This window comes from Diabrotica undecimpunctata, chromosome 8, assembly GCF_040954645.1.
Source record: "Diabrotica undecimpunctata isolate CICGRU chromosome 8, icDiaUnde3, whole genome shotgun sequence".
NCBI classification, from domain to species: Eukaryota; Metazoa; Arthropoda; class Insecta; order Coleoptera; family Chrysomelidae; genus Diabrotica; species Diabrotica undecimpunctata.
In genome coordinates this window covers 49,663,916-49,676,861 of record NC_092810.1, presented here as the reverse complement: position 1 = coordinate 49,676,861, position 12,946 = coordinate 49,663,916, and the positions used below count along the sequence as shown (strand labels likewise).

The 12,946-nt window shown below is 29.7% G+C and overlaps 1 protein-coding gene across 1 annotated transcript in view; it reads left to right on the top strand.

Moving 5' to 3' along the window:
* Window positions 1-12,946, top strand: part of LOC140447526 (orexin/Hypocretin receptor type 1-like) — a 1,044,614-nt gene that overhangs the window by 886,910 nt on the left and 144,758 nt on the right. Inside the window, exon 8 of the mRNA XM_072540227.1 lies at window positions 5,162-5,339. Coding sequence (XP_072396328.1) covers window positions 5,162-5,339 — 178 coding nt within the window. The remainder of the gene's footprint in view (window positions 1-5,161; window positions 5,340-12,946) is intronic.

Below are 12,946 nucleotides of genomic sequence, written 5' to 3'. Positions count from 1 at the left end.
CTAAATCTGCTTTTAATAGGTATAAACTATATAAAACTATTAAAGATCATTTAAAATAAAAAAAAAAACAAGGGCTACTGTAGATCTACTATTTAAAAAAGCAAGCAAGAGCCATGGCAAAAGTTTGTTTAGCCATTGCAAATTTATTGAAACTCGTTAACTCCGATAGAAGTAAACCACCACTAGTAGGATAAAAACTGTTATTGCAGCTTTTTATTATTATATGGATAAATAAGGTATTTTCACAAATATGGCACTCATCGATTATAATTCCAATATTTAAACCTGGGAAACCTAAATTTGAAGCAGAATCCTATAGACCAATATCTCTCACGAATGCAATGTTTAAGTTGCTAGAAAAGGTCACTGCCAAACGACTTATGTGGTATATTGAACATAAGCATCTTATTACACCCGAACAAAGTGAATTTAGGAAAAATAGATAAACATTAGATAACTTAATACTATCGAAATCAGAAATTCACGTAGCATTTATATGCAATTAAGAATGTTTAGCCATAATCTTTGATGTAAAAAAGGCTTTTAATATAGTATGACACTATAATATTTTAACTACACTCCACAATTGGAAGATTCACGGTCACAGGTTTGCTTTCTACGGCAAAGATATTTCTAAGTCCAAATCTATGACTATTTGTCTGAATTTAAATTAGCGCTATTTTTAATTGCGATTAACAATGCTGTGTCGTACTGCAATGGCACAATTGTCAAAAAAAAATTTGTACGCTGATGATCTGGTAATTGTAAGAAATAAAAACGTATTATCTGCTCATAATCGTATTGCTGCAGCTCTTAAGTTGATAAAATCATGATCTAACAATATTAGACTTCAGTTTTTCACCACAAAAGCAAAAATTATATATTTTTTACGAAAATAAATGCTACAACATCTCCCAAACCTATTTTTATACAATTCTCCTAAAGAATATACAAAAGAAATAAAAGTCCCAGGGATGCAACTGGACTCAAAATTAAGCTGGACAGGTCACAAACACTTGGTAAGACTATCGTGCCAAGTTGGACTAAACACTATGAAATCTGTATCGGATTATAATAATTTATAAAAATTGGGGAGCAGATTTTGCAAGTCTAATATATTTATAGAGAGCTTTAATTAGATCAAAACTCGACTACGGATGTGTTATTTACAACTCAGCAAACCAAACATTGCTCAAAACTTTGGATATTTTTCAGAGTTCAGCCATTAGACTTCCTCTTGGAGCATATTGCACTAGTCATGTGCAGTCTCCTCTGCGAAGTTGAAGAGCCACCCTAAACCCTAAGAAGTAAATATTTAACTCTGTCGTATTTCGCTAGTATAAAATCTAACCCTAAAAATCTGCTCTCTATCATGCTGTGGCTAACAGATTCCAGAAAGTATATCAAAAAAGAAATAGGGGTCATACAAATGAGCTAATAAGTACTTATTATATTCTACTCTTGAGCTACTTTCCATTTATTATACCTGTAAAATAAATATATATTATCCTTGGGTTGTTCCCTCTCCGCTTTGCAACCATAACCTTACAGTATATAATGAAAATAATGACATGTGATCCCCAAATTTGTTAAAACTCACTTTCTTCATCTTCTCACACAATACAAAAATCACCATCTTGTATACACGGACGCCTCTAAGACTATAAATACATAAATACAACACATGAACATTCCATCTATAAATTGTCTCCTGAGATAAGTATTTTTACAACTATTTGCCATAATTTAGGCTCTAATCTTTATTCTAGAAAAAATACTTCCCAGATCTCTTATAATATCTGATTTTGTTTAGCTATCTGACATCAATTTCTCAGGTTTATCAGTCTCATTCAATATTACAGCACATTAAGTTAATTTTATACTGTATATTCTAAAACAATTAGGTAGAGTTCCTCTGGGTACCGTCACACGTTGGAATAGATAGTACCGAAAAGGCAGATAGTCTAGCTAGGTCCGCAGTAACCAGTACAGCCGCATCAGTGGCAAATATAACGATGAATTTAGATTTTAAACTTTACTAAAAAGCAAAATTGCATGGTGTTTGGTAAAATCAATGGAATAGAAGCAACACTAAATTGATAGAAATAAAATCTCTCGTTTTACCCTGAAACTTCTCTGGCCTTCAAAGTGATAACATCAAGTCCTAATAACACATCTCATATTAGTACACGGCATTAGTAGTATACGGCTACAACACATGAACACTTTTTGAAAAGAGAAGAGAAGAGAAGAGAAGAGAAGAGAAGAGAAGAGAAGAGAAGAGAAGAGAAGAGAAGAGAAGAGAAGAGAAGAGAAGAGAAGAGAAGAGAAGAGAAGAGAAGAGAAGAGAAGAGAAGAGAAGAGAAGAGAAGAGAAGAGAAGAGAAGAGAAGAGAAGAGAAGAGAAGAGAAGAGAAGAGAAGAGAAGAGAAGAGAAGAGAAGAGAAGAGAAGAGAAGAGGAATCAGTGTGTTTCGTTTGTAAATGTAAAGCGACAGTGAAGCACATTTTGATCGACTGTCAAATATACTTAGTTGAAAGACTATATCACTAGCTTGAAAAAGCAATAAAAGGACTGTAGTAGAACTTCTAGTAGTAACTTCAAGTAGAATCTAAATGCATTGGTAGAATTGACTTGGTAGAATTCTTAAAATCTATAAAGTTTTTTAATAAAATGCAACACAATTCGTCAATATTTAAAATATGTATTGTACACCTAATTATGTAATTGATACTTTGTATATGCTGTATTTTTCTTTACCACTTTTTGTAATTACTATTTAAATGGGAATAAGCCACAATTAAAGGTTAAAGTACGTTTATTGAAGTTTCAATTTCCACTTCGGAAATCGTTCTCAAAATATAAACATTAGTAGATTAAACAAATTTTGTTTTTTTTTTGTTACTTGGTGAAAAATTCTTCTAATATTTTAATTTTATGTGACTCATTTATATTGAGAATTCAGACATGCATTATACATTTTAAAAGTAGACGACTTTAAAATGATATTGCCAATATTGTTAAGTTGCGTTCCTGGGACGACTTTACTTGTAAGATAGTTTATTCGATTACATGAAATCAACTTTAACTTGAGAATATCCGTCATAAAAACTCATAGCATGTAATTCGTCTTTAAAAAGACAAACACATGTCATCATGACAGTAAAAATCTCCTGTTAGTGATTTCCTAGTAGATTATGAGGGGAAACCAGGAAAAAACCTCATAATACTATCCCGACATGGTAAGTATTTGGTAAGCCATAAATTTCTTAAATGGTAATGATATTTATTGTATACTCTTAAATTGTTTTCTAAGAAACAATCCTGTACTTACATTTTTAGCAAATACCTACTTAAAGTCCGTAACTTATTTTTCTTCGAACTATAGAGGTTATAACTTTCAAGTGGTTGAGTTAAAAAATATTGTAAAATGGTTTACTACTCCATTCATCAGAGACGAAAATGCCACTGAACACTGAATTTGGCCAAAAATGTCAATTTTAGGACGCTAAAAAAGATGCAATAAAGTTTACCAAGTATACCCCCGGGCTTTCCTCTAAAACCCCTCACGTAGAGGGGGGAAACGGAAAAAATCGATTTATCAAGAATCACTATGCCATAGAAAAAAATGTTTTAAATAAAAAATGTCGCTAAGATAGTTTTGAACAAAAACGTTTATTAGCAATTTTTGTGTAGAATAAATCGTTCGCTCAGAAACAACGATTAAAGCGATCGGCGATTTTGAATGTCAGTTATGCTCGTGAAATCAATGCTCAATAATATTTTCATCAGCTAGACGGTAAAAACTCAATATCTTTTGATTCGAGTATCTTATCGACCAGAATCAAAATCCGCTTTAGAGGTAAAAAGTTTAGCTTTCGTAAACAATTTTTGTATTTTGCCGAAAATTAACTCAGTTTTTATAAAGGTGCAAAATAAATAAACGTGAAGCGATTTTGGCATTTTTTATTATTCTCATGAGATCAATTTAATGTATCCCTTTCATTGACTGAATTGCATTACAAACGATCTTAAAGATTTGAAACTGCTCTTTTTTAATTATTATACTTGTACGTTTTTCAAAAGTACTTCTGCTATGAATTACACCCAAAACTGTCTTCTTCTTAAAGGCATTTCCAGTGACATGACGTGCGATCATTTGTAATGTGAAAGTTTAAATTTTGTGTTTTTAGTCATACTTAAAATGCCTTATATTTGTTGCCAGAAGAATCAAATCTTCATGTTCTAGGTATTGAAGACGTATCCAGCAATAAAAATTTGACTACGACCGGTCAATGAAAGTAATACATTTTATTGATCTCACAAGAATCGTAAAAATGGCAAAAATCGCTCAAAGTTTATTTATGATCAGCTTTATAGAAACTGACATTATTTGCGGCAAAACACAAAACTTGGAAACGAAATTTGCACTCTTTACCTTTAAAACGCATTCTAATTTTTGTCGATAGGATACTTTGATCAAGAGATATCGATTTTTTACCCTTAAGTTAATACAAATTTTATTTAACATTGATTTCGGCCACTCAACTGACATTCAACATCGCCCTGAGAAAACAGTTTGTTCTACGCAAAAAGTGCTAATTAAGATTTTTGTTCAAAATTTTTTTGGGTTTTTACCCCCCTTCCAGGAGTTTTTAGGATTAAGCCCAGGGGTTAAAGTGGTAAACGTTTAGTATCTTTTTTGGAGTCTCAAAATGGATATCCTTGGCAAAATTCAGCTTGTTCGTATGCTTTTTAGGGGTCAAATCTCTGACGACTGAATACTTATTGTCGGAAAATTTTTAAGGTAGCTGACTTATTTTTTTTTTTTTTAATAAAAAGGTACATTCATGTACTAATATACCTACTTCATGGTATAACATTCATACAATCGAAATCTAAAAGTTGCAAAAATTTGTTTTTAAAGTTATAGAGAAAAAAGTACAATAATGGTTTGCGAGTACTCTCTGACTATTTCGCCGAAGAGGGGTTTAAAATTGGGAGTAATAGAGATATTGCTGCTTAAAAGGGAGAAAACAAAATATTTTTTCAAGTTTTGGAGGTTTTTGATGCATCGTGATTCGACTTAAAACAGTTCCTGTATTACTGTATTACTATACAGTCGTTATTATTGAGTCTTAAAACATGCACTTTTGTTACAGATTTGGCAGGTGGTAGACATAGCAGCGGTGGAGGACAACTGAATACTTTTGCAATGAATATGAATACCAGTACAGAAGGACAACTAAGATCTAGACGAAAGGCAGCTAAAATGTTACTCGCAGTGGTCATCATGTTTGCTATATGCTTTCTTCCGGTTCACCTATTAGCAGTTTTAAGGTAAGCTAGAATATGGTCTATCAACTAAAGATTCAAATTAAAATAAGAGTATATAATTTGGATTTGCAAATAAAATAAACTGTAATAAGGAAATAATTATTATTGACTTCGACTGCTGACTATATCCTGACATGGAATTGGTGAGGGTAATTAATAAAAAATGTAACGTGCTCTACTAATTGTACGAGGTACATATCCAATACGCCGTTTACTAATAAGAAAATCAAAATAATATCGGTTCACAATATTTTGATAGCTCTCCGTACAATTGGCCAGCTGTAACAACCGACGTATTCACGATAAGTTTTAGTACATTAAAATGTCAGCATAATTAATTTGAATTCTTAACTATTAAGTGTCTATCAATAATGTTTCATGAAGGCATCTTAAAAGTATTGTCTACAACGAAGTTTGAATTTATTTGAGACATTTATTTTGAAAAATGTTGCCACAATTGTTGCCACACTGATACCTCTGGAAAAAAGAACAGTGACTAACAGCTTCCGTTAAAGATCTTTTTTTTAGAACATTGTATATATATATATATATATATATATATATATATATATATATATATATATACGCATATATATATATATATAATGTACTTAAAAAAATATCTTTAACGGAGATAGCATACAAGTTTAAAAACTACGTTAAAAATTACCTAACAGAGCACACTGAACATGACTGTGACTTAGACCAAAATTGACAAATACAGAAAAAAGCACTCCTAAACGGTGATAAACAAGCATGCGGAATACCAAGAAATAACAGAAGCAAAAAGTGTACAAACTTGTCGAACAATGAAATAGAAGCAGAAATGAAGTCCAAGAAGATAGCTTGAAAAATTATTTAAGAAACGGAACTGCAGACAACTACCAAATATACAAACAGCAAATCATCAAAGTCAAAGATATGGTACTAGCAGCGAAACGGAGAAGTTGGGAAGAATTCGGAAAAAAGATGAAAGAAGACTACCACTCTAAAGAAAAGTTATTCTTTAATACCCTGAAGAATTTAAGAACCGAAAAGACTCCACCTCTTCACGACTCAACTTGTGTCGGACATTTGTAACGTTGTAACAATAAAACACTGAAAACTTTGTTTTCAAAACTTCCACAAATTTTTATTTTAAATTATTATCACTACAGCTGTTTCGGCTGATTGCCTTTCTCAAGTGATCTGTTTTTGGCATGGGTTTACACTTTATAGTCTCTAATGAAATAAGTTGAGGAGGGGAGAACTGTTTGTCTCAAGCTGGTCATTCAGAATTATATCTGTGTTTTTTAATTTGTTGATCTCCATAGATTCTAACAAAGATAGCTTAAGGCCTTTATTTTGAATGTGTAGAATTTTAAATTCGTCATCAAAAGAATGATTATGATCTAGAAGGTGAAGTGCGTATGTAGAATCTGTTTTTCTATTATTGAAAGCCCTTTTATGTTCTGCTATTCGTTTATTAAAATTTCTACCTGTTTGACCAATGTAAGTTTTTGGGCAGTCGCCACATTTAAGTTTGTACACACCACTGTGTAAGTGTTTCTTATGTTGGCTCTTATTGTTTTTAATATATTTGCCTAGGTTATTATTTGTTCTGAAAGCTGGTGTTATTCCTTTCTTTTTTATGTGTTTGGCTATTTTTGTTGATATTTTGCCTGTATATGTAATCGAGCAGAAGGCAGGGCTTTCTTGTGTAGTTTTTGATTTAACATTTTATTAATTGTTTGTTCGTTGTATCCATTGTTTACTGCTATTTGTTTAATGATATTTAATTCTGTCTCAAAATTGTATTTTGACATAGGAATTGCTGTTAATCTGTGTAACATACTATGATAGGCTGCCAGTTTATGTTGTGTGGGATGGGATGATGAATTGTGAATAGTCGTGTCAGTATGGGTAGGTTTATGAAATATGGAGAAGTCATGTTTGTTTTTAAGTCTGGTAATTTTTAAATCTAAAAAATTTATGGATTGATTTTGTTCTGTTTCTATTGTAAATTCAATATTACTATGAAGAGAATTAATATAAGATAGAAATTGGTCGAGTTGCCTGTTAGTTCCTGTGAAACATACCAGTACGTCGTCTACGTATCTCCACCAATATAAAAACTGTTTGAATATGGGATGTTTTGAAATCTTTGTCTCTAGATGATCCATAAAAATATCTGATAGCAATGGGCTTAGAGGATTGCCCATTATAAGTCCTGCACTGTTATTTGTATATAATTCATTATTAAATTCAAAGTAGTCCTGGTTTATGCAAACTTCAAGAAGATGTAAAATTTCAGATGTAATGATTGGATTTGTATTATTTTGGTCTAAAAGGTTTTTTACTAGAATAAAAGTTTCTGTTGGAGGGATACTAGGAAAAAGATTTTTTACGTCAAATGAAATTAATCTGGAGTTGTTAGGTAACTGAAAATGTTGTATTTTATTAACTAGTTCTATTGTATTTTTTATGGTAAATTTAGGTGAAAATTTAGTGTGATCTAAAATAATCTCTAACAGTTTTTTTGAAAGTTTATATGACGGAGCTGTATAAAAAGACACTACCGGTCTTATTGGGTGATGCGGTTTGTGTAGTTTAATGAAAGAGTATAATTTAGGAGGCTGTGGGTTCATGATACTGAGGTATTTCTGTTCTATTGGATTTACTATTGATTTTGAATTTTCTAACGCTAGCTTAATTTGTTTTTAATACTTTTCTGTTGGATCTTTGTGTAACGTTTTGATGTTTTGATTATTTAAAAATTCTATTGTTTTGTTATTATATTCTATTTTATCTATAGCAATAGTAGTGTTACCTTTGTCTGCTTTTGTAAACACTATGTTGTTTTCTATTGATTTATTTTTAATTGAAATGGCTATAATTCTGAATGACCAGCTTGAGACAAACAGTTCTCCCCTCCTCAACTTATTTCATTAGAGACTATAAAGTGTAAACCCATGCCAAAAAACAGATCACTTGAGAAAGGCAATCAGCCGAAACAGCTGTAGTAATAATAATTTAAAATAAAAATTTGTGGAAGTTTTGAAAACAAAGTTTTCAGTGTTTTATTGTTACATAAAATGAATTTCCATCAAGTAACGGTCGAATCCATCAATTATTTGTATCGTTCCTCACCTTATGACCCCTTTTCTGTATTTCCGATTTTATTTTATCTATCGGAAAGGAGTGATGTAGATCTCGAATAACTGCTCTTTATGCTCTGTCTTCCTTAGATTCGTATGTATGGTGGACGATATTTTCCTCTCGTACGTGATGTATTAGTTTTCTGTAAGATTCAGGTGTCTTTGGTAAAATTTTTATTGTGTTGTTTGTTAAGGCTTTAGTAAAATAAGTTTCTATTTTTACTGCTTGAGCTAAATTATCTATCATTTTACTATAAATATGTATATACACACATATATATATATATATATATATATATATATATATATATATATATATATATATATATATATATATATATATATATATATATATATAATATATTGTTATGATGTGTTTTTTGTTTGAATGATGAGCAATGAGTATTTTTAATAATATAATATATATATATAGGGTTTTTATCGCGGTTCTCAAAGAATTAGCTTGTAAGTACTTTTTTAAATTATCTTTATTATAACTATTATGAAACACACATATATATCTAACCTAGCCAATGTAAATTTAAAATAAACTATCTTTAAATTGATATTCTTATAAAACTAATTAAATTCTATAGACAATGTAAACTTTAAACAAACTATCTTCAAAATTGAAATTGTTATGACACTAACTAAATTATATTAACAAAATTTTGTACCTTTCTTTCACTGAATGCCTAAATGAACTGTTTTCCACTAAGTATATAGATTCTAATCACCACTGAATGTCTTCGTACTTCAGTTATCCTTGTTTTTTGTGAAATTACTTTTTCCAATTATCAGCTTCTACCAATTTAAGATATAGTTTTCTTCACCAGCATTTATACACCACCAACCAAACCAGCAAACAGCATTTATATTTATCTTCTTTTCAATATACCAATATCCAATTATTATAAGTTGATTTATACTAATCTCCAACCATAATATAATTTAATTTCTTCCAATATACTTTTATAATCTTCAATAATTATTTGTGTATAATTATAAATGTGCATTAATTATATGCATAATTTTTAATCTTCATTTAACTCACTATATTAAACAATTTGACTATTTGTACCTGATTCTCTGACTCCAAATAATCTTTCATATTTCTTACTAAACTTTTCTGACTGACTTCTTGAAAATTCTGAACAATTTACTTCACTAAATGTGTCTAATAACTTTCATAATAAACTGGCCTGACTTCTGACTAAAAACTTCCAAAAAACTGCCAAAAACTGCCATCTTGAATCCAAATCACGGGTATTTATATGTTTTTGGATTTCTAGAACCATCTCGTAAGATATCATGTTCTAATTTGTTCTATTAAATACTTATCTGAATTTTCTGGAACAAACCATTTCGCAAACATGGCCATCTCCGGAGATCCAGAGAATTCCATTCTTTTCTATTAATAATTTTGTTTACATTTAGGCTTTTCAGATCAGAATAAACATTTAAATTAGTAACTAACACTCTAATTTAATAAAATACACATTTCAAACAATATATTCTTATAACCCCACTTAATATTCCCTTATGATTAATTTCTATCTGTCAAATTACTTACTGTATAGTTGGTTGCCTAGGCACATGGCTCACGTAAATCTATTTACCACATTATAATTACTAAAATACAACTTTTTACAATTATTATATGCTAATTTCTTAAAATGCCCTCACATAAATATATTTTTATAAATTTCTCTAATATATAACTTATTTAAAATAATCAAATATCTAATATTATGTAGTATATAACTTATAAATTATTTTCTATAAACCCTAATCGTATCAATACCCCAAAATAATATTTAAAATAAATAATTTACTTATTATTTTTTTAAATATTAATTTTCTCATACCTTATTAAATTTAATAAATTAATAATTAAATTTTTTTTTTTTATTTAAAATGTGTTAAATACATCCCTGTTCGCTGTCTATGTCAAAGCAAAGAACATCGGATCACAGTTCGGCTTTTCTATGGTCAAACTGTCATGTCAAATGGAGAGAATAAAATATAACCTTAATTAAAAATATAATCTATGTTGTGTTATGTTTATTTATAGACAAAATCTAGGAATTATTTCCATTCAAAATAACTTTCATCAATATAAATTGGTAAGTTTTACACTTTTTATAAAGACATTTACACAATCAATTCTGTATCTAACCCCAAATTATGATTTTTAGGGTACCAAACAATTTCCATATGTACAAAATTCAACAAGTATGATGTCAAATTTATTCACAACAAAGAAATCTACCATCTATCTATGAAATGGATCTATCAGTAAGTTTTTTTTTTTTTTTAAATTCTTTTCTTTGTTTAGTTGACATATTGGGCATTGGGTAGTAATTTCCTTTGCTATACTTATGTCATTCTTTGCAAAATAATTGTCCCTAAATAGCATCCATAGCTTTCTTGAACCAATATGCATATAATTGTTATGTAAATTTTTCAATATTTTCTTTGCTAAAGTTCTAGTTATTACATATACTTCTATGCCATTTATTATTTTATAATATACCCCATCTTTCCTAACGACTTTTTGTTTTTCACTCAAATTGATCTGATCTCTTATAATTTCTTCTTTAGAATATAATCCAGTACTTTCTACTAATTGATTTAATCCAATTTTTATTGTTCGCTGCCCTTTTTGTGATGTATTTTCTAACCTTGATAAAGCATCTGCCACTATATTGGATTTTCCAGAAATGTATTTGATTTCAAAGCAGTATTCACTAAGTATTAGACTCCACCGATGTATTCTACTGTTTCCATATTTGTTATTTAATATAGACGTTAAAGCTTGGTGATCTGTTTCTATTGTAAATTCATTACCCAACAAATAAAATCTTAATTTTGTGACACAGTGTATTATACTTGCTAGTTCTAATTCTGAAACTGAGTAACCCTTTTCATGTGGCTTTGTAATTCTTGAAATGAATTGTATTGGGTATTCGACCCCATCATGTATTTGCAATAATACCCCTGATAATCTCTCTATTGATGCATCTGTTCTTAATATGAATGGCTGTGTGTAGTCAGGATAGTATATTTTCAAATTTGACAGAAAAATGTTTTTAATTTCTTGGAATGCTAGTTCTCTTCTCTGATCCCATCTCCATTTTACACCTTTTCTCAGTAGTTCAAGTAATGGAAGTTCTTTTATACTTAGATCTGGTATCATCCTTTTATAATAATTAATTATTCCAATAAATCCTTTTAAAGTTCTTAAATTGTGTGGTGTTTTATATTCCTGAATGACTTGTGTCCGTTCTGGATCCATTTCGATTCCCTTAGTGTTAAGTTTATAACCTAGATATATGACTTCTTTTTGAAAAAATGTACATTTTTCTTGATTTATTTTTAGTCCAACTTTGTCTAATCTATTTATTATAATTTTTAGGTGTTTCTCATGATCTTCAGCCGTTTTAGAAAAAATTAATATATCATCAATGTAGTGAATTACAAAATGTTCATATTGATCCAAAATATCATAAAGACATCTACATAGAGCACTGCAAGATGATTGAAGTCCAAATGGTACTACTTTGAATTGATATACTACTCCATCTATCTGAAATCCTGTATACTGTCTACTTTTTCTTTCTAGAGGTATTAACCAGAAACTATGCTGTAAATCGATTTTAGTGAAAAATGACATTCCTGTAATTCTTCCTAATATTCCATCTATACTGATTGGTGCTTCAAATTGCTTTTCAGTAATCTTGTTAATATTCCTTGCATCCAAACATAACCTGATTTCACCTGATCTTTTTCGTACTACTACTATGGGATTTATAAAACGTGTGTCTGCTTTCTCAATGATTCCATCTTCTAACATATTATTAATTGTTTTGTTTACTTCTTCTCTGTATTTATATGGTATTGGGTATGATTTTGTTTTAAAATCTTTTTCTTCTTTAACTTTTATACTATGGATATAATTTTGTGCAATTCTATTTTCTTTATTGACAAGTCCCTTGTGTTGCTGCAATATGGAAATGACTATTGATTTATATTCTTCAGGGCAATTTAAAACTTTCATCATATCTTCTTCTTTACAAATCACATTATTCTTCAATATGTACTCATTATTCCTTGCTTCCAATTTTACGCACTCCGCCTCGTAGGCATCCATCTGCTTAAAATTTCCATTCCTTAAATATTCACTACCATTATTCTTTACATTCTTTTGGGACATTTCCCTATCATCAAAATACATTTCTTCTTCATAAACATCATTATTTTCTTTTAATAATATCCTATCAACTCTTATTCCTTCTTCCACCTCATCTTTCTGCATAAATTTAATTATTTGCCCTTCCAAAGTTACCATTTTTTTTTTCAAAATCTATCTTTACTTTCTTCTTTTCCAATTCATCATTTCCCATTATTATATCAACACATAAATCCTTGACAATAAATCCTTGCATATTAATTTCTTTATTAAGAATATTA